At 44.9% G+C, this 22,697-nt stretch overlaps 1 protein-coding gene across 1 annotated transcript in view; it reads right to left on the minus strand.

Moving 5' to 3' along the window:
* KCNJ5 (potassium inwardly-rectifying channel, subfamily J, member 5) overlaps nt 1–20,496 on the minus strand; it is a gene marked incomplete at its 3' end in the record, with an annotated part of 53,849 nt that extends 33,353 nt beyond the window's left edge. Inside the window, exons 1-2 of the mRNA XM_008946080.1 lie at nt 19,554–20,496; nt 9,871–10,211 (exon numbers count right to left, since the gene is read on the minus strand). Of these exons, the coding sequence (XP_008944328.1) occupies nt 9,871–10,211; nt 19,554–20,493 (1,281 nt within the window). The remainder of the gene's footprint in view (nt 1–9,870; nt 10,212–19,553) is intronic.
* Nucleotides 20,497–22,697: the final 2,201 nt, after the last annotated feature.

Consider the following 22,697-nt stretch of genomic DNA (forward strand, 5'->3'; position numbering starts at 1 on the left):
CACTTTACTGGATGAAACACCCAGCCTCTGAGATGGACATTACCTCATGCATTACATCCTAGAGCATTAAGGTGCCCAGGAAGCACAGCACCCCTCAAGGAGTGGAACCTGTGCTGGGGAATGACAGGAGCTCTCTGGAGATCTTACCACTTCATTTTTAGGTGGTCCTGAGCTGCCTGGCCACTGCTTATCTCTTCTCCTAAGGATGCATTTGATAAGGCCTCGTGCTCTGGCAACCAGTGGGTTAATACCCCACCATCAAAGCAACAGCCTGTTTTTCAGCATGGATCTTCTCTTCCTACTGGAGAGGTTGCAGATTTCCAGCCTTGTTTTAATGAGCTGTGTCCTGTGAATTTTGCAGTCACTCCAGGCCTAATAAGGGAACCCACAGGGGCAGGGTTTTCAATTTGCTCCTCTTTCCTGGGGAGCTGGTACCATACATCACACGCAGCACTTCACAGCTGGTGAGGAAAGAATTAGCTTGTATTCCCCACGCAGGGATTTTATAATTCAATATTTATTAAGACTGGGGTCCTCTCATTTGAAAGGCCAAACAGTTTGTTTTACTGTGTGGGGGATATATTACATTAATAGAGTGAACAACTGCTTCCAAGAACTAATTTAGTGACGGCGTTGAAAAGCCCTGTGCACTGTAGAAATATTAGGAACAACTAAGAACCCTTCATGCCTTGTCTAACCAAGCCTTGTGCATACAAATCAGCTGGAACTGGAAGCCCTGTTCCCACCATCAGAACTAAAGGCTACTTTAAAACCGAAGTGACACCTCATCGTCTGATTTTAATTTCAAATCTGCTCTATAAAGAACAGCCTGATTGTTTTTTCTCCCCACTAAAGAAGACTTCTGGAAAAGGAGCCAGTCTAAGCTTTACTTAAATGTATGTGAATGAACTCAGCTATCAGCTGAAGATCATTGCACAGCAGCACTCTTTGAATATTCATTAATGCTTTCAGACAGCTGATATTCCCTCGTACACACAGCAGCAAAATACTATTGCTGGGTAAATAAATTTGACTTTTAATCTCAAAGGAATGAGAAATATTTTATTATTTTGGAATACAGAATAGATTGTTATCATAGGATAGTTTGGGTTGGAAGGGACCTTAAGGATCATCCCCCTGCCATGGGCAGGGACACCTCCCACTAGAGCAGGTTGCTCCAAGCCCCATCCAACCTGGTCTGGAACATCTCCAGGGATGGAGCATCCACAGCTTCCCTGGGCAACCTGGGCCAGTGTTCAGTTGCTCTATTGAAAGGAATTAAAGTATTTAATTGTAGAGATATTTGGCATTAGCTTACACTTCTCTACTGTCCATTAGTGTCAGAAATGAGCTCTATAATTTATTTTCAATAAAAGTTTCCATAAGCATGCTTGAGCACAGATTAGATAGACCATAAATTTGATGTAAGACAACTTCACAGTGGAACACACACAACGAGACACCAAAGAGATGGAGAGAATTTTCTCTTTTTGAGACAAGGGTTTGTTAATTAGCCAGAAAAGCACAGGAGACCACACATGATCTAAGAGTGAAAGAAGACTTCTGTTAATTGGTAGGAACCTCCCAAATAAAGAGGAGTTAACGGAAGCGTTTCTTCATCTGCCTCCTCCAAGTACTCCTGGTTTGGCTGTTACCAACAGTCCCTTTACTTGCTTTTCTGTTTAAACTGTCTGAGTTAATGTGATTTTTCAGTTAAATGAGTAACAACAAGAGATTCCTCACCAAAGGGTGTGGCAAATATGTTAAGCACGGCTGGAAAGCTTCAACACGTGTCTCTCCATCATACCCAAAAGCTGGTAATTATAATTATGTACTCCCACTTTTTGCACAAAGTGGAAGGGGTGCCAGCCCCACGAGAAGTAAGAGGTGCAGGAAGGTTCTCCAGCGACCACTTGATACCTTCTGGTGTGCTACGAGCTACTGAGGAACACACTTGGACCCTGCAGGTCAGCAATGAGGCTCGTTACCATCCACCCACTCTATAATTATTCCCACCAGCTCCAAGAGACTTTGTTAACCTTAAAACCAGTTTTAATTCTCCATGTCCTGCTGGAAAAATCTCAGAAAGTCAAGCTAAAAAATTCTCCTTTGTGTTTCTGGAGTGACAATGTCTATTGCCTAGAGAACAGGAGAAAACACAGCGTGGAAAACAAAGAAAAACAGCTCTACCTACACCACAGCTAATAAAAATTAAATGTCAAACAGGACAAGAAAAACTGATGTGGTATCACACAGAGGACAGGGTCCAGGAGAGACTCTGAGCAATGAAAAGGTCAGGGGAGACTATAAATAAAGCCTGAAGCAAATAAGGCCTAGGGAGGCAGAAAGCTCATCAGGAGGGTGCAACCACCCAGCAATTCAGTGAGTGCTTCACGTAAATGCAGCAATCACTATGCCAGGTATGGAAACTGTCCTTGCTCTGAACACTGCCCACACCTCTGGTTCTCCTCCACTTCCCTGACCATGCTGAGTGGTGTGAAGTCACAGGGAAGGTGACCTACCCTCCTTCTCAGGGCTCTGTGACACCCTCTGACAGCATTCACTGTTGGCTGCAGAACAAGAACTAGCTTCAGCTCTTCAGGACCCACCCCAAAGACACGACGGGGTCAGTCCCACACCCAGGACCTTGCAACAGCACTGGGAGAAGGCTGAGAGCAGCAGGCAGGGAGAAAATCATAGAATCATAGAATGTCTGGGCTGGAAGGGACCTCCAAAGGTCATCCAGTCCAACCCCACTGCCATAAGCAGGGATATCTCCAACTAGATCAAGCTACTCAGAGCCTCACCCAGCCTCATCTTGAATGTCCCCAGTGCTCTATCACCCTCATGCTGAAGAACTTTTTCCTCATGTCTAACCTAAATCTGCCCTTTTCTAGCTTAAAGCCATTACCCCTTGTCCTGTCCCTCCAAACCCTTGTGAACAGTCCCTCCCCTGCTTTCCTGTAGCCCCTCTCAGGTACTGGAGAGTTGTTATAAGGTCCCCCTGGAGCCTCCTCTTCTCCAGGCTGAACAACCCCAACTCCCTCAGCCTGTCCTCCCAGGAGAGGTGCTCCAGCCCTCGAAGCATTTTTGTGGCTCTAATATAAAACAAAATATAAGTAAGTAAATAAATCTAAATCTAAATCTAAATCTAAATCTAAATCTAAATCTAAATCTAAATCTAAATCTAAATCTAAATCTCAATCTCAGTCTCAATCTCAGTCTCAATATCAATATCAAACAAATAAATAATACTAATAATGTATATAAATAATAATCTATAAATAATAGAATATGAAATTGTTATGCAATAACAGGCAGGGGAAGCAGAGGGCAGCTATGATTCAACAAAACCTGACACTGTGGCATTACACGTGGAAAACAAAACCCCCAGGAAGGTATGTGGGGAGTTGTTCCAGCTGCCCCCAGGATCCGGGGTCCCTTCTCCTGCTCCCTCTCCTCTCCCAAGTGCTGCCTTCATTCAGCTGGGCAGCAGAGGGGAGCTTTGTTCAGGGGAGGACAAACCCCTCGTGGGTTTCCTTCGAGGGCCCACTGGGCAGTGACTCTGCCTGCACCTGGCATCTGCCTCTCCTCTTTCTATTCCGGGAGGGAGAGGAGCAGCTGAGGAGGCAGATGGGGCGTGAATTTTGCACTGCTCATTTGTTTGGCAGAAAAATGATGGACACGCAAGAGAACAGCCCGGAACAAACAGGGGGAAGGGGGAGGTGTGTGAATGCTGAATAGCTTCTACTGTCATTAATTTTCCTGTTATTGAGGGTTTTTTTTTCTTCTCATTGAGTGATAAATCTGCATAAACACGGAGGGTTATAGTCGTCACCCTGGTTCCCCTCAGGTGCTTTATGTGACAAGCTGTTCTGTTTCTATGATCTCCTAGTTCTCTGTTCTCCTACAGTGTATTTCTCTCACTTTTGGGCAATGGGAATAGACTTTCAGTGCTTAGTCAGCTGCACACAGGGTATATATGCACTGCTGGATATTTGGGTGGCAAGGGTAGCAGCTGAAGCATTTGCTTCCTCTGTGGGATTCATAGATTTCATAGAAATGTTTTCTCAACCTTTGGCTTTATCTGCATTTAGTGTCGTGAGCTCTAAATTTGAGGACCATAGGAAAATTTAAAAAGAACCTATTCTAAGATTAGGATTTTTGGACATGAACCCCATTTAGTGTTGTGAGCTCTAAATTCATGCAGGGTTTGAGGACCATAGGAAAATTTAAAAAGCACCTATTTTAAGATTAGGATTTTTGGACATGAACCCCAAAATCCTTCACTGATCAGGACAGTGGGTTCAGTGTTTTCTCAGCCTACGCCGTAGTTGCTGTTTGTACATACTATAAAAACACAATTTCATTCTGATGAAAATTCCTTTAAGTAAAATACATTGAAAGAGGAATGGGTCAAAAAAAAAAGTGATGCATTTGCACTCAGAAAATGCAGGCTAGCATTGCTGAATGTGCACATTGTAGCTGCAAAAAGCATGAAATCCTCAAAATATTCCTGCAACGGTCTTATGCTGAATGAGGAGCTTTATGAATATTTCAATTACAAGATGAGGCTTGAAAGAATAGAGTTGTTTCAATTTTGAATCACCCTTCCTTAAATAACTTGCCCTATTTGGTATTAAATTAGACTCAGTGAAATCCAACAGCCACTCCACATGTCCTGGGTGATGATGGGACCTCGTGAGCTCAGCCACCTCACTGTCCCTCCTTGCTTTGAACAGACCAACCCTGGCTTCATTCAGCAGACGCCGAGTTCTGGCCATCCTCTTTGGCAAACAAACCCCTATTTAGGTGGCTCAGCTGAGGAGTTTCCCCTCCTCCTTGCCCACTGTTATTTACAGTGTTTGAGTGTTCATTTAAAGGCTCAGCTTTTTGCTGTGTAGCGCTACACCTGCCCCCTCTCTGCATCAGCCATGCACAAAGCCAGCCTTGTTCCTCTGGGGCTGAAGAGACACCTAGAGAGCAGCCAATAATCCTGTGCTGCACTCATCATCTCATTGGCACACCCTGGGAAGGGAAGGTCATTGATTTTCTCCTCCATCCTCCTTGGAGAGGGACTACGATTCCAAGACTTCGTGACTCAAAGAAGAGCTTTGCAACCTTTTTACCACTTCATGTCCTGGTTCTGATCTCAGTAAATCAAACAAAATGCTGCAATATGTCTGAGGAGTTCCTCCTGGTTTTGCTAGTAAGCCAGGGTGGGTTTTTTTTTAATTCATTCAGATCACTAAGCTAAATACTGTGTCTGCTTACACCAGTGACCTTCTGTGCTTGGTAGCACTGCAGTCACTCTCCAGCTGCATTCACATCAGCACGTGAAACAGATTTCAGTGGGACTTCAGTTTTCATGCTTCTTGGGAAAGAATTTGGATGTTTGTGCTACCTGGTTCTTGCTCAGGATGCCTGGACAGTCCTGCCAGGCAAATAACCAACTCCCTCCAGGAAGCCTCCAGAAACAGGCTTGACTTCTCAGCAGAAGTGATTCCACCAGTTGTCCAGTGCAAGCCACCTTTGTATGCATTTTCCTCTCCACAAAAATGCCTGAAAATGCAACTTTCCCCTCTGTTCCCTAAAAACACAACTGCTAGTGCTTCAAGTTCTGGTCTGCTAGATGTTGGCAAAGTGGAGGGACCCACTGGGCTCCACTGGAGCATCTCCCCAGTTCCCCTGCAGAGGATTGCCCTAAATGAAACCAGAATTTGCCCTTGGCTTCTCCATATAATAAAATGCCCACGGGTAGTTTCTCCCACTTCTCACACCCATCCAAATGACCAGGAAATGAAGCCCTGACAGAGTCGGAGTCAGACTTTCAGCAGTTGTCACTGGATCACCAGCCCTGAACTGGAAACTGCTGCCCCTTTCGTGCAGGGACTGAATGCCTGCCTGGTTTCCTTGTAACTTAATTAAGTCTCCTCTCCATCATCCACCAAACTGCTGCATAACAGGTCCTGGCAACGTGCCTCTCCTATATTGCAGCAGATATGGCTGGCAATGCACGGAGCTTATCACGGGGTATTAATTACTTGAGCATAAATAACATTCTCTCTTATCTCAGCTTCACGATCCACTGTTTCTGATGGAAATATATTCCTAAGAATGAGTGAGACAAAACCAACAAGGGGGTAAATTTAAGCCTTAAAATGAGTGGCAGGTCTTGCAATGAGTGAAAGTTAAAGCCAGGAAAATGAAAAGTCACTTACATTTCTAACAGTCACGTTGATTAACCCCTGGAAACAACCACCAAAGCAAGAACTGGATTTTTCATGTCTAGATAGCTTCAGATCAGTCTAAGACAAATACTTTAGCCAAAATGAAGAGGATTAATAAGCATGAGTATGGAAAATCATACAGGAGAGAAAAGGCATGAGGTCAGCTTGGCAGACACCAGCACAAGTGACATTGCACAAGAACAGAACAGTTAAAAAAGCTGGAGCTGGGAAGGCAACTGATGGAATAAAATGCTGGAATGAAACAACCCAGCTCTCAGAGCTCCCTCCCACTCCAACCCCAACCCCTCTACCAAAAGCAGAATGACTGTTAAGCAATTCTCCTTCCTGCCTCCAGTCACAACTCATTAACTCTCCTGCACTGGAAAGGTATTTCCCAACTCTCCTGCCACAAGGAGAAAAAGAAAGCAGAAGAAATGCAGCTTTTGTTGGCTCAAACCCTCTCATTAACGATGGCAGGACAGAAACACAGACCTGGAATGAAATCACCCTCCTGACTCTGCGCTGCTGAGGGTTCCAGGATGAATAAATAACACAGTCCTGAGGTGATGCTTGAAAAGGCAGGTTTGAGGTGTGCACGATGTGTTTGTGAGTGACTGGTACCCTGGGTGCACACCTACAACAGAGAACTCTCTACTTCATCTACCTGGACACTTACCCAAGCACAGAGTCCTGCAGATGGCCAACGTTGTGGTTGTTACTTATCAGTGATACATCTCTAAGGCAGCTGTAATTATTCAGTGTTTTGAATACGTATTTTTAGCTTGTTTACTGGGTACCTTATATGAATATGAATGGTTATTTGTGCATGAACAGTGTGTTTACAGGTTATAAATGTTTCTTGTGGAGTATTAGTATTTTTGAAAGTGCAGAGGCTGATGAGTGCATTGTATGCATTGGATATTTACGTGGGTGGACTCATCTATGGGAGCTGTTTCAATTCACAGAAGAGATGCAGACTTGTGTTTAAATGTTCATTACAGCAACGAGTGGGTCTATTATGCTTTCATTCCTGTGGTTAATTGTCCTGCACACGCTTGGGGAACAGCAGGGAAACGGATATGATTTTGGAGATGGCAATTCTGGAAGAGGCTCTCCCCTTTACTTTCAGTAAGTTTGATACTCTCCCTGAATTAAATCTCTCTTTGGGACACCTTTCAGGAAAAAGGAGAGCACAGGACAGCCCTGGGGCCACGACAACAATTCCTAGCATGTAGGGTATTGCTTTCTCAGGCTTGACAGCCAGGGAAGAGCAGTTTGCTGTGATGAAATCTCAAGGGCTGCGAGCAGATGAAGTAACTTTTTGGCTGTTTGAAGGTGGCTTCTCTCTGGAAGGTAAAAAGCATGAAGGGGAAGGAAGGTGGAGCTGCAATCTGGTGCCATTTCCAAGCTCTCTGTCTCTGGCACCACTTAAGGGACGCAGCAAGCCCTCATGTTGAATTGAGCTGGACAAGTCAGCTCGTTGGGCAGAGCTTATGCAACATCTCTCTGAGGGACTGAAATTGCCTCTGACTCACACAGGCCAGTTACAGGTTTATTTCCCATTACTATCTCCTGCATTAGGACTTCAGCTACAGAAGAAAAATTTCTGAAAAATAATCTAGACACATAAGTGTTTTGCAGAGGTAGGGTGAGAAGTGTCTGAAAAAGAACAAACACCTCTCCCATTTTTCTCCCTGTTTTCCTCCCTCTGTTCCTCTGAGGTTTAGTGTGGAAAAAAAAGGAAGCTGAGCAGAAACCTCAAAATGAATCCCTTTTGAAAAATACTTCTCCCTCCAAGTCTGCAAGATGCTTTGTAGAGCTGACGAGCATTTCAAATGAAGTTCCTTCACTTCCACACTTGCTGCATAACATCATGGTAGCTCCTGTATCCTGGAGGCCAAGCTGACTGCTGACTCTTAATGTGTTATTAAGTACAACAGAGCCATGCTGTGTTCATTTTTCCACCCCCCGAGAAAGATTTTACATTGCAGCATTATGTCTCTAATTAAGCAGCATCTCTGACAGCTATAGATAGCACACTCCTCTTTGTTTGCATGCCAATAACCCCATTGCTTGCTATTTCCAGTTTGTCTTCTTTCTGTAGTACTATCAAGAGAAAACCCCATATTTAAGATCTCTACTGTGCAGCTCAGTCCATCCCTACTACAAAGTATATTTATTTCATAGAGATATAGATATGATTCTTCCTATACTGAAAATAACTCTTGCATATTGTATATTCTCATTCCATTTTGATTAAAAAAGTAACCTGTATGTATCCTTTTTCTTTTCACCAAATTTTGGGGGTTAAGGAAAGAGTTTTTCCCCACCAAGGCCATTTTTTTGCCTCTGTTGTTCCAATTTTTCATGTCACAGACTAGTTTCCTCACCCCTTTTCTGGACATAACAATCCTCTTTTGGGGAAAGATGGTTCTACACCTACTTCTTTGTAAAGACCAGAACTGTCAATTCAGTTTGGTGTTTCACAGGAATGTTGAACTTAACTGAGGTGCAGGACAAGGGATGCCAAAATCACTTGAAGGAGTTACCAGCAGTGAGTGTGAGGCCTCCAGAGGTATTCCTGCCTGCTGCTGAGAGAAGTGGGGAACTGACCCTCATCTTGGACACCAGCTAACGAGCTTGCACCAGCCTGACCACTTGGCTTCAGTTACATCACTGCATGTCCCCATACAGGAACATCAGCACCTTAACCTCTATTTCAAATAGCACTTTACAGAAGAGCAGAGAATTTTGCAGACTGTTACTTACCCAGCCTGCCTACTCCAGGGACAGTCTGAAAATCCAGACCACTTCAAGCTCCCAGCTGGCTACTCCCTTAGTCTTAAATCATCAGCTGAAACTGGGACATCCAGGTCAGAAAAACAACCCTTCACTGGGGCAAGATCTAAACTGTCTCTGCTCATGGATGGCCTATGAAATGTGTCAGGAGTCTATGAAAAGAGTAAACAGAGATAGCATTTCAGCTTGAGAAGAGAGTCAAAAACATTGGATAGACCTGCTAAAGCTTTGCAGGGAAAGTTGTCCTATTAATGTCAGATGTTTTGCAGGGAATAAATCACAATGACTGTGATCCTGGAGGAAAAGGCTAAAATCTATTTGTAAGAATCACAAAGGCAAAACATTTCACTACATACCAGAGAGGGTTTTTTTTTTCCTCTTCTTTTAATTTAGCAGTAACAATGTCTACAATACATTGACTCACAGATTAAGTGAAGGTATGAAACCACATTCTTCATACTGAGATGGGACATTCTGGACTTTTACTTTGTAAATACCCTCTCAAAGGGGGAAGAGTTCTGAACATCCAACGAACACCTTTGGAAACAATCAGTAGTAGGAATTTCAATGGTAACAGTGATGACATTTAGTGAGTCTTGTCCGTGGAGATCAAAATGCTTTGCAGAGGAGTGCAAAGCTGAGAACCTCACTGTACAGCTAAAAGGGGAGGGAAACTGAGGCACGGTGCTGGGCAGTGACTCGCCAGGATTGAGCAGCAGAGATCTGGACATAAGTCTCAGCCCTCTGGCTCCTACTCCACGCCCAGCTTGCCAGGCCACAGTCTCCAGTCTCCCAGTAAGTGTACGTGGGAATCTACTGTCCAGCAGTTTGGGTGTTATACAAGCATATCTTCTTTCACCTCTCCTGCAGTCCCATTGGCTCCAGTCAGTCCTGCTGGCTCCCTGCCTTCCTCCTCTTCCTCTTCTTCCTCTTTTGCTGGCTCTGCTTCTCTGCCTGTGCTCAGGAGGGTGGCACTGGAGAGGTGGCCAAGGAGCTGCCCCTCCCTGCGGGACTCAGCCAGCTCCTTGGCACAGCACACGGGGGTGTTGGTCTCGTAGGTGCTGTGGAAGCTGTTGTAGTCCACCTCATAAAAATCCTTCTCCAGGGTGAGGACAGGAGTGAAGCGATGTCCCCACAGCACCTCGGTGTCCATGTAGGAGCTGCGAGCCTGGCAAGTCATCCCTGGGTAGAAACAGAGGGGTGTTAGATGCAAAGCATCCTCACATGCTCGCCCAAGCACTTCGTCCATTTAAAAGCAGTTTCATGTTGTCTCCATACCTGGTTGCTCTCAGACACAGAAAAGGTCTTTGCTTAATAAGCCTCCTAAAAGCCTCTATCATGAAACAGCTGAGCACCCAAAGGAGAAGGGGTGGCCTCATCCCTGCATCTTCACACTGTTTCTGAACCTCGTCCTTAGGGGTCTGAAGTCTGGTGTCACTAAGCAGCTTCTCCCTGCCCTGACATTGCTCTGTTGAGGTGTCTCTTCCTTGTGATGCTAACAACATTTCTGGCAAATCGTGCAGCCAGCCCTCCCAATGCACCCCAAATCCTGACCCACACAGCCCCTAAGCAGAGGAGCCACTGCCCTGCACTCCCACCCGGGCTCCATCCTCCTCATCCACAGCAGGAACAGCAATTCTCTCCTGCACTTTGGTTAAGACACCAAGTTTTACAGCCTGAAGGTGGAGAGGGCCACAGGTCCTAGTGGTTTATGTGGCAAGCTGGCTTTGAAATACCTCTGGAGGGCTCAGTCCAACTGCACTGGTTTGTCAGAACCACCAAGTCAAGCCCATCAGGACACTGAATAGCACCTATCCATGGATTATGGGCTGAATGAAGAGTGGGCAATAAGAAACTGATATTTGTTAAGCTGTTTTTCAGCCCCAAGGATCAGGGTTTATTTGTTTTGGAAAAGTTTAAAGAGAAGCTTTGCAGAGCAGGGATAAACATTCAGCATGGGATGTAGCTGTGAACAAATTCTCTTGGCACCACCTGCCCGTGTCAAGGTTGACTCCTCTTCCAAATGTTTGTCTGCTGTTTGTCCTAATTATGTTATGATTCTGGAATTAATTCGGGTGAAATTTAGAAAACCTGACCTCACAAAGTCCTCTCACTGTTCTCTTTTGAAGGGTGAGGGATAGGCCTGACTGGAATACATTAAAAATTGCCCTTGATCCAGTGTTCAGACAATACTTCCCAGTGCAACCCCTGCAGCCCAAAAGTACACAAAGAGAAATCTTGAGCAATGCAAAATTGCTCCAAAAATATCAGGGGGAAAAATATCAGGGGGAAAAAATATCAGTGTGAGATGCTTCAGGGGAGAACATGTCATCTATTCTTACCATGGGAGCTCAACTAAGTGACCGAACCCTCAGCGTAATCAAAACTTCCTTCAAAAAAAAAAGGCACCTTTGTGAAAAGATGAGTATCTTATTCTCATAATTGCTACAGTCCATTAAAAAACAGTTTAAAGTCAGTTTTCTGGAAAGCTTTTCTAGCCTCTTATTGCTTTCCTTGGTTCAAAGCTTTCAGGCCAGGAGGATATTAGTTGCTTTTGGTTCTTTAACAGGGAAAAGAGGGACAGTGACTTGTACAACACTGAGAAATTTCCAGTTCTGTATCACAGACCTTTTCAGCCACATTTTCCCCCCAAGAAGAGCTGCAGGAGTATTTGCTTCTGGGCAGGAACAACAAGTACAGAGTTAGTCATCATCCCGGAAGGAACAAGGAAAGGCAGAGGCTGCTGTGAGAAATACAATAATGGGAGAAGAAAATCACCCCAAGTGTTTCTGCCTTCAAGAGGAGCTCTGTGGAGGTGCTCTGGAAACTGTCAGCTTATGCTTTACAAGCTAAAACCAGCATGGAGACCAGTCCTGACTCGATGGTGACACTGCCACGTGCAGCATCACCTGCCCTGAGCTCCTCAGGTCTCAAGGTGGAGGCTGGTTCATCTTCAGTCCCTTCCATCAGCCAGTGAAGAGCAGCTCAACGTGCAGGCAGCTCATGGAGTGCTGCTAGGTTTTTTCTCAGGAGAGCTGTGTTGCTGACACTTGCCACACTGTTGACCTCCCTGGGCTTTTATGACAGGCTGTTTTGAGGGTCAGTAGCCTGGGGCTGATCCCATTTTATGATGCTTTCTCATGCTGGGAGGCCAGAACTGAGACAACCAGCAGCATACATGTGTATGGTAAGGAGACAGCTAAAATAAGACATCAAGAAGCCTTCAAGTGCCTCCTCCAAGACCAGCAAAGAGAGATAGCAGGAGAAGAGGCCACTCAGGCTCCCAGGAATGAACTGGCCAATTCTTATCATGGCCCTCCCTGTGCTGCATAACAGTACCACATCCAAAGTCCCCAAGGCCAAAGATGGGGTGTCCCTGCTAAATGTGGGGGCCCAAGGCACCCTAAGGGAACTCCTGCCTTATGATCAGGGCCTGAAATAGCTCCTTCCCTTGGGGGGAGTACCTGACAGTGAGCCTGAACTCCAGAGACACCATCACAGTCATCTCCTGCTGTAAGTATTCAATTAAGGAGGGAACAATAGAGAGCTTTCAGCAACCAAATACTGCAGGCTGCCAGCTTCCTGCAGTAGCTGCTTTCTGTAACCCCAGGGGTACGCAGAGCTAGCACAATAAGACAACTTGTAATTGCTCCACAACCCCATTCAAATATTCCTTTTTAGCACATGTGCAGTGGTGTTTTAATTGCGTGGGGACATTCTGCTTGGCAACTCCTACACACCCAGTAAACAACAGCATTGTCTCTGCTGCAAATTCCATTAAGCGCCTGCTTTGCAGGCTGCCCTGTGCTCTCCAGCCTGGTTAATTAATGCATCTGTAATGTCCCCAGCTAATTATTGCCTCTGTGACTGCGAAGAGATGACAGAAGAGGTGTGGAAACAATAAAGCTTACTTTTATTAAGAGCCCATGGATGCAGCCCCTTTCCCCTTGCACACAATGAGCGCCGTGCCCTCTGTGCTCTCAACATCTCAGCTGCAGAGATTTCAAACTCTTGGAGTTTCTTGCAAAAATAATTATAGTATTTATGGCCCCAATAAAGGCTGTTAATCCATCTCTTAAACTATATATATATAACTACACGTTTTGGGTTTAAATGGTGCAGATATTTGGAATAGTTATAGAGAAGTGGTAACTTGAGCATTTCGTTTAAATAAGCTTCATGCCAAAAGAACATCCTGATTTCCCCTTTGCCAAAGTAGATGTGCTTCAAAAGTTAAGGAAAAAGAAATTCACAAATAATTTTGTTTTTCCAGTGTATATTTTTCCAGGTAGTAAGATCACTAAAAGTCTAACTTTCTCCTAAACAATCTGGTTTAAAAATCAAAAAGTATGTTTAATAGAAATTGGCCCATTCTGTCCATTGTGGAAAATGTGAAATGATATGTGAAATCTTTTCAAGCTTTTTGTTACATCTCTTCATTCAGCAGCTTCACTTTCAGCGGCAAACCAAACTCAGTTTTAATTGAAACCAGAAAAAAGTTTGTGCAAAGTTATAAGCAGATGCACCAAGTTTTCAAGAGCTGGAACCAGTTCCAGGCTCTTAGAAAGCTGGAGACCAGAGGACTGTCTCCTGGTTTCAAGTTCTGCAATAAACATTTCATAGTGTTTTAATGATAATTTCACTACAGCAGAATCCCCAAAACTGGGTGTTTTTTTTTGGTCTGTTGGCTGGAATCGCTACAGCACAGATCAATAAGAGGGTTTGTGCGTGTTGCTGGTTAAGGCAGCCATAGATGCTGCCCTAAAATGGCTCATTTCTGGTTTCCAGGAGATGAAAAGGCACAAAATATATTGCTCTGTGTATTAAACCAGGTGTTTCATTACATTTGAGAGCACAGAGTCACCGAGGAAGGACTGGTGTGTAAAATAAGTGTTGGGGAACTCTCCCAATACGGCACTTTTCTGTCATCAGGATGGGTTGGGATCAAGCAGCTTACCTTTCATCAGAGCCAAAGGAAAGTTAATGCATGCTGACCCAAGGGCTGCTTTGGAGGGCTTGGAGGCTGCCCTTGGAGGGCTCCCCCAGTGAGGACCCTGTTTTTTTCTGCAGCACACTCAGTGGGAGCTAGCTTGTGGAGAAATCTACATGTGCAGCTCTCTGGTTCTCCAGAGATGAAGCAGCAACCTCTCTCCAGCTGCTGGAGGATGCCTCTTTTCCTCAAACACACCATCATAGCCACTATGTTTATTGCCAGTTTAATGGGAGAGGGTGAGGGCACCACAAATCATGATCAACCAACCCAAGAAATGGCCACAGGCTTCCATTTGATCACATCAACCACAGAGCTGAATCTTTCAGTGCTGCTGCACGGCCTGAACTTTCTCAGTGGGCAGAGATATCCCAACCCCTGGGGCTGTCAAGACAACATTTTTCATCAGCCTAAAATTAACTCTCCTCATTTAAATGCCACAGAGCTTAGTGATTATCTGCTGGTGAAATGTCATGTGGATGCTGACTGTGTGTTTGCCATGTTTGCTGGGCTCTCTCTGCAGCTCAGACACAGATATTGCTGGAAGGGATTTCACTTCTCTGTCCTTGTTTTCATACACTGTTGGATGCAGGGCAACTTTTCCCCTTGTCCTGGGTGCTCCTAAAGCTGCACAAGACACATTCTGCTCCACCTACACTACAGGAGTAAGGAGAAAGAGCAGATGAACTCAGAGGAATAGCTACAGTCTGATGTAAGTTAGGATGGCAAGGAGTAGTTATAAGAATTTTAAGTTCTATCACTCTAATTAAGCAATACCTGCCTTTAGCTCAGCAGCAGCATTTGGATGGTTATAAAACCTATTAGTCCCTTTGTGTTAATCAGACCAAAGAACACTGTAACCTCCAAAAAGTCAATATTCCCCCAACCTGAAAAGGAATATTAGGAGGTAGGTGCACGACCCTCCAATTATTTGTACTTGTCTCCTTTAGAGGAGGACACGTCTGGGGGGTTGTTTCACTTTGATTTTTTTATGTAATCGGATTTGGATTTATCTGAATGCTCTCCAGGCAGGATAAGCTCCTAGGCACTGGAAATGGGAAGGAAAAAAAACCCAAACTAAGGACCTTATCCTGTTGGATTCCATTGTCAGGTCTCTACCAGGCAGAACCTGAACTGAAGTGCAAAAAAGCTGCTGTTTGCCCACATGCTCAGACGGATAGGGTGAGGTAAATTATTTCTAATCATTAAACTGCTTTTTATCACACAGCCAGAAATATATATGCCAGAAATATCTATAGCCTGTCCTAAGAGTTTATTAAAGCTTCATTTAGTGACTGGGCTGATGAGGCTTCTGGACTGTCTCTTGTGGCTTATTGAATAGTGGAGGGGAAAAGAGGGATTGAAAACCAGCGAGGACCAAGGTTAAAGTAACAAGCACTGTTAGAGCCACGCTGGACACTGTAGATATGGAAGGAGGTTTGGAGGACAGCGACTGATAAATCAGGGTTTGGTTAACTGCCAGTGAATAGCAGCAGCAGAAGGGTGAAGTTGGAAGTGAAGAGGATCTCTTGAAATGATCTGCCAGAAAGTCTCGCAGGATGTGCACACTGCCTCATCCCATGGAGAGATGGCTGACAGAAAACAAAACCTCAAAAACGTGGACTCTCCTCAGCATAACCCATCCAACTCTGAATGATCGTGGACGTGGGGTCTGAACCTCCTTCCAGCATCAGGAGGGGAAGGGCGAGAGGTTTGCCCAGCCACAGCCTAGATCTACCCTGCCAGTGGATTTTGTGTTGCCACTGTGGGAAGCAGAAAGGCAACGAGAGCAAACCCATATCCACTCTGCAAACAGATTCTCCATCTTCACTTCCTTCCCTTTTATTTCAGGTCAGATTTGGGCCAGCTGATCTCAATAAGCACCCCTTTCAGATAAGGCAAAAGAGAATTAATCTCCTCAAGTCACCTCTTGCTGTGCAGCCTTCCTGGGTTGGTTGTAGAACAGCTTCGAGGCCCTGGAGAGCTCTGCTAGAATAATACACTGTTTCTTTTCTTTTTTCCTCAAAATAAAAACATTGCCTTTTAGGCTGGCTGGTCGGTTTCTTGTCTGTTGCTACTCTTCAGCGTGTTTGTTATTTAGCCTCTTAAAAATTCAAGTCAATTTGAAAGCAAAACCATGGTTTGCAGCCACAATGTTTCACTTGGGGAAAAAAAAAAAGCAACTTGAAGTGTTTAGGAAATTCAAGTCAGCTTGAAAACAAACATTGTTTAAAGCCACAATGTTTCTTTTTGTTTAAAAAAAAACCCAACAAAACAAAACAGTGACTTGAAGTGTTTCAGCTCTTCTGAATTTATTCAGCAGTTTTCATTTGAAACTATTTACCAGCTTTGCCTTCCGCTGGATAAAAATTAAACTTAAATGTCAGTCAGAAGAGTTATTTGTTTGACATTCTATGATGAGAGCAGACAATATATTACATTTGCAATACGTGTGTGGTTGGTTAAAGCTATCAGAAAGACTTCTAAAATTGCTGTGCCAAATTTTCCATGGAAAACATTCATGCCTTTAGTCAAGACATTAGGCTTCAACTCCTTGAGTCATTTGCCTGTTGCCAATCACCACTTTGACCTGTTTTCAGTCCACTTTATGAAAAAACACAGCTGGCTTTTCCCCAGCAGGGCAGGATGCATTCATGGGATGATTTGCTGCTGCCGTGCACCATGAATGATTATTTTTTATGCTTTACTCTTTATGCTGACCAGTTGTACCTCTGGACACTGTGCTGGTGGTTCCTCATTTCTCATCGTGGTCACTAAGGGCAAAAACTGTGTTGTGTTTTCATACCACCCTGAACCTGACCAGGTTGTGGCAGTTTTATGACTTAACAGAACTTGTGCTGTGAGTAAATTCCACCAGTCCCAAAAGCAGATGGGGCTCGAACAATACGATAGGAAGGAAAGAACCTAAAGAATTTGCTTGGAGTGAAATTTTAAGACATGGAGGCAGGGGTTAATATCCCCCGAGCTGCTTTATCAACACTACAGAGCGTGAGGAGAAAGCACAAAGCCTGTGCTTCTGCAAGCTACTCTCACTGTGGCAAAATATCCCCCCACAGCCCCCCACGCAGTCACCATATGTCATTGAGAAAACCATCTCAGCCTCTGCACCAGAGAATGGCATCATCTGAGCTTCGCTCTGCTCCAAGCCCAATGCAAAGTGGCTCCTCTAGCTCCAATTTTGGAATTTCACAGCCTGTCTTCTGAGACCAGAATAATTCATTTCCACAGATGTATGCTCCTTAATGTCATTACACGCCGGCCTGTACGCTCCCTCTGGGAGAGGAGCCCATTTGTAAAGCAATATTATTCCAATGCCATGCTTTTAATTTGGAGGTTGTTATTGATAATGACTTCCTCTCAGACATCTCTAGCAGAGTCTGGGCTTTCACAAGAGGGAGGCAGTGCAGGAGCTGTTCACAGAGAATTTGAGAGTGTCCCTGTGTGATGAGGAAAGAGGCTTTGGACGAGCAAGGAACTGCATGCCATGCTCAGATTAGGAGGTTCAAATATCTGGTAAGTGTTTAGGCTAGAAAATAAGCTTCCGTAACAAATCTTTGCCTTTGATAGTCTTTTCCACCCACCCTTTCTTTTGCCACATCTTTCTAATGCTCTGCTGGGAAAGAATATTTGCCTAGTAATGCCAAATGAACCCTGCTTATGCTACACAGGACTCCAGCCTAGGCATGAGTTGGAGTGCACAATGAACATATAACCTCCCATCAGCTCTCTTTGGAAAACTCAGCTCTTGTCATCCCCTCAGACACTAAAGGAGATACTGGAAAACTGAATTAGCTCTCTCGTGAGCTGTCTTTAAGAGTGGCAGTCTGGGATGCAGGAATTTGAGATGCTCGTTCCCCTCACGTCTGGCTGTTAGCAGACTAGCAAGACTTAATCTCAAGAAAGGAACAATATTAATAGTGAACAAGGGGCAGAATCTGTGATACCACATATGTGTGCTGACACCACCCAGCACTCTGATCAAGCTGAACATTCTTGCTCGTGTTTCAAAGGAAAACATGCCTCCAAAATGGAAAAAAAACCAAAGACCATCAACAGAAAAAGCTTGGCTTCATGGTGCCATCTTACAACAGTGAATACCAAAGGGCAAAACTACTTAGAGAAGCTTTTTTTTCATCTCTGTTTCCATATCTCTAGACAACAGTTGTCTCCTCACTGCTGGCTGTAGCCCCACTCCTCTTAGAGACCCTGTTTTGACCAAGGGATGCTGCCAGCCCCTGGCTCAGAAGTCTTGCCTGGGGGGAGCATCACCAGCCTCAAGGCTGCATCTCAAGCAGCTCAAACGTGCTTGGTGTGCTAGAAGGAAAGCAGACAGAGCCTGCCAGCTCCTCCTCAAAGCCTCAAATAAAAGAATCCACTGGAAATGGTGAAGTGACCACACGGTGCCATGCCTTTGAGGTGAGACTCTGGGGTAGAAGCATCCCCCTCCCTAGCCAGAGCCCTAGGAGATGCTCTGCATCCCACTTTTGGAAAGGAGCCTGGAGGTCTCCACACTGCCACCTCCATTTTCTACCCTTGGGAAAGCTGGGCTACACAACTTTTCTGGATTAGTTACATACAGATGCAGAAGACTTCTTTCATTGCCCACAGGAGGAAACTGGGAATCAGCTGAGGATATCTCTTAATCTACCCATTACACAGCACTGTGTTAATCTGGGTTGTGAGTCCCAAAAGCACTTCCTGTATTTTTCCTCTCTGAGCTCCTTTTGAAAATACGTGTCCTGCACCACGTGCAAGTCATTCAGCTCCAGCACGTGCTGTTCTGTGGGATACAGCAATACTTGGGCACTTCCTTCATAGCCTCCATTAAAAAGCAACACTACAGCAATACCTAAAATAGCCACAGTTAGAGATAACGTTTCATACAGAGGAGAAATGGACAAAGATTTGCACCATGGATTTGGATCGCAGGGAACAGGACCACAAGAGACCTCATGGACTCCTTTAGTCCATTCCTTTTTTTTCCCAGACATAGTTTGAAGTGATTGTGGACAGATCCCCAACTAAACCCTTCATCTGAATCACAGATTTACAAGAAGAGTGTGAAACACTACAACATCTATCTTTTAATTGCTGGTTATCTCAGACCACACGATCCCACTCCAGTCATTCACCTCAGGAAGGACAAATCCCAACATGTTCTCAGTCCAGGTGACACCACCAGTAAAATCCTAATGCCAAAGCACACTCCATTTTCCCCTTTCCCCTCTCAAAATTGAGACTGACTTACTTGAAGTGACTGTGGACAGATCCCCAACTAATCCCTTAATCTGAATCCCAGATTTACAAGGAGAGTGTGAAACACTACAACATGAGCTAAAAGACCTATCTTTTAATTGCTGGTTATCTCAGATCACACGATCCCACTCCAGTCATTCACCTCAGGAAGGACAAATCCCAACATGTTCTCAGTCCAGGTGACACAGACAGTAAAATCCTAAAGCCAAGCACACTCCATTTTCCCCTTTCCCCTCTCAAAATTGAGACTGACTTACCTGTTGCTTCCACCATTCCTTCCAGGATGACCACAATCTCAAACTCCTCCTTCTCCAGCTGGGTGCGGGACATCTCCCAGAAGGGGCTTTTCTCATTGATTTCATGCGAGATGATGAGAGGTGACACCAGGAACAACCTGTCGTCTCCAGTGTCAAATCCCACGTTGATGTCCGTTTGGTTCAAGGGGATAAACTCTCCTTCTTTGGTCTGTTTGGACTTAATCAGTTTGGCTCTAATAGAAGCCTCAACAATGTGGGAATTACGGAGGTCTCCGACCCGGAACATGAGACAGAGCTTGTCATCCCTCATGGAAATCACTGCGTTGTTAGAAAACATGAGGGTTTCAGCCCTCTTCTTTGGTTGGCTGATCTTGACAAACATGCATCCCACCATGAACGCGTTGACAATGGAGCCCAGAATGGCCTGGATCAGAAGGAGCACGATGCCCTCTGGGCACTTCTCCGTGATGACCCTATGGCCATACCCAATCGTCGTCTCGGTCTCGATAGAAAACAGAAAGGCAGAAACAAATCCACTGAGATTTTCAACACAGGGGATCCAGTTCTTATCTTCCAGGTGGTCCAGGTCTCCCCGGATATAGGCAATGAGCCACCATATGAACCCAAAAAACAACCAAGTGATGGTGTAGACCATAGTGAAGACGAGGAGGTTGAAACGCCACTTGAGGTCCACCAGGGTGGTGAAGAGGTCGCTAAGGTATCGGTAGGTCTCTTGGACGTTGCCATGGTGCACGTTGCACTTGCCACTTTTCTCCATGTAACGCTGACGTGGCTTCTTCCCTTCTGCTGAGATGAGGCGGGTTCGGTCAGTGGCGATGGGGACGTCATCCCGAGCCTGTTTGGGAATCTTCTTAGGCTCTCTGGATGTCACTCCGATGTCCATGTCCTGATTCATGAAGATCCTAGAATCTCCAGCCATGGCTGGGCTGTGGAACAAAGAAATGAGAGCTTAAGATAAATGGATGCTGAGTATTGATTCCTAACTGCCAGTCTCTTCGAGCATCAACCAGCTGCAAGTCACTTTGCTCAGGGCACTGCTGGAACCTCAGGAAATAGGGTGATGGACACACGGTCATGAAGTCATGAAATAAAACCTTCTTACAAAAGCCTCGTGGGGTTTGGGGTTTTTTTTTTTGGTCCTCGGATGTTTTTACACCCAAAATTTACTTGAGCTCGCAACTGGGAGCAAAGTAAAGACACATCAACATTTATTTTCAAGAAGTTTTATTTTCAAGAGTTTTCTGATGCCTCAGGTTTTGGGTGCATACCAAGGGAAATCTTAGAAATTAAGAGAAAAGGCTGAGCAGTTTTTCTCTCAGCAGAGCAAGGCCCCTCTAGGGGACACAGGCAAGATTTCAGGAGTGCTGAATCACCTTCTGGAAGCATCCACCCCCTCCACAAATTCTTCTGGGAGCCTGGGCTTCAAACGTGAAATAGGCTTTTCATTTACATCTTGAATGACATGTCTGAAGGTGTGAGGAATCCAGGGCCTACTGTTGATCAGATATATCAGAACTGTCCCCTTTGCTTCATCTGACATTAGACAAAACCACCACTTTCAATAACATAGCAGAGGGCTGTTAAAAGCCCACTGCCTAAATGCAAAGTGATGCTTAACAAGACACAAATAAATAACACAAAACGACTGCTGCAATGATTTTTTTTTTTTGTGGTTTAGAATGTAACATCCTGTTTACTGAGATGATTAGATACTCTTAAAAAAAAAAAAAAAAACACATGAAAAATGAGTCCTGCCTCTGAAGGCACAGAGAAATTCTCTGTGAGAGACTAACTACGAAGCCTGAGGGATGTCAAAGTTAGAGCAGCAATATTCTCCATGCCGTTCATTCTCTGCATTGTCCTCTGCAAATCCTATTAAAACCTAACTAAATCTATTACTGCTCCCTCTATCTTTAATCTTCTTATGCGTCTGTGAATGAGGAAAGGTGTGGAGATACAATTAAGAGTATCTGGGGAAAGACAATTTTAAGATCGACCAAAGTAGCTTCATCTTTTCGGTATTAAAAAGCACAAGGGGTGGGTGGGAAGGAAGCAGAGGCAGGGTGAATAAATGAAGCAACAAATTTCTACTTCCATTCTGCTGTAGCCAAGTCTGGTTAACAGCAAAAAATTGCTCTTAGCCCTTGTATAAGTCACCATCAATCATTCCTCCAACGAAGCAGCCAGAGCCTGTTGCTGGAACCATACCCGCTGGCTCTGTTCACCAGGGAGCCCAGCCATCTGTCCACAGCACGGTCCCAAAGCTGCTTCGTGCTGGCAAGTTTGCCTGGTTTGAAGGGTTTGGGCCAGGGCTGAGCCAGCACAGCCCCAGGAAGGGGTAAATAACAGGGATTAACGAGGCTGGGGTGGCAAATTGGGAGGAATCGGGTTTGCTACCTGCACAGCACGTGGGCTTGGAGGTGGGATAGATGACACCAGTGCTGTGCTGCTCCCTCCTCAAAGAGCCATGAGGCTGGGGTGGTAAATTGGGAGGAATCGGGCTTGCTACCTGCACTGCACGTGGGCTTGGAGATGGGATAGATGACCCCAGCGCTGTGCTGCTCCCTCCTCAAAGAGCCACACCAAGGATTTGGGCACAATATTAATCCCTACGTCTGCTTCTGTCTCTCCTGAAGGTAGGACCCCCAAGAGCTGGCTCGTGGCGTGTTAGCTACACCTCCAGCCATTGCTCTGGCTCTCTGTGGCCTTATGGAGGGGTGCCTGCTAGAAGCTGTCAAATTATAAGGACACATATTGGCTCTCACTTCACAATGTGTGAAAGCATATGTCAAGTGTAAGTCAGAACAATCACCCAGGGTGGTTTCCTCCTCTTTAACAGGGAAAGAAGCATCCCAGCCACTGACAGGGAAGAACTTCTCCCCTTTCTTCTGATGAATATTACTCTTGGTCTTTGCGTTGTTGCATTAATCGAATATTACTTCATTTGGACTGCAAAGCTTTTGATCAATCTGCATTTTGATAAAACCAGGAAAATGTTGCTTGTTTTTAATTCAAACAGAGTTGTTTTAAAGATAATTTTGTTCGAAGGGTTAGATTTGAAGCTGAGTTTTCCCTTGCACTGGCATTATGTGAGAGAGAACAATCAATCTCAAGACATTAATT

The sequence above is a fragment of the Merops nubicus genome, unplaced genomic scaffold (genome assembly GCF_000691845.1).
Source record: "Merops nubicus isolate BGI_N331 unplaced genomic scaffold, ASM69184v1 scaffold20528, whole genome shotgun sequence".
Lineage (NCBI taxonomy): Eukaryota > Metazoa > Chordata > Aves > Coraciiformes > Meropidae > Merops > Merops nubicus.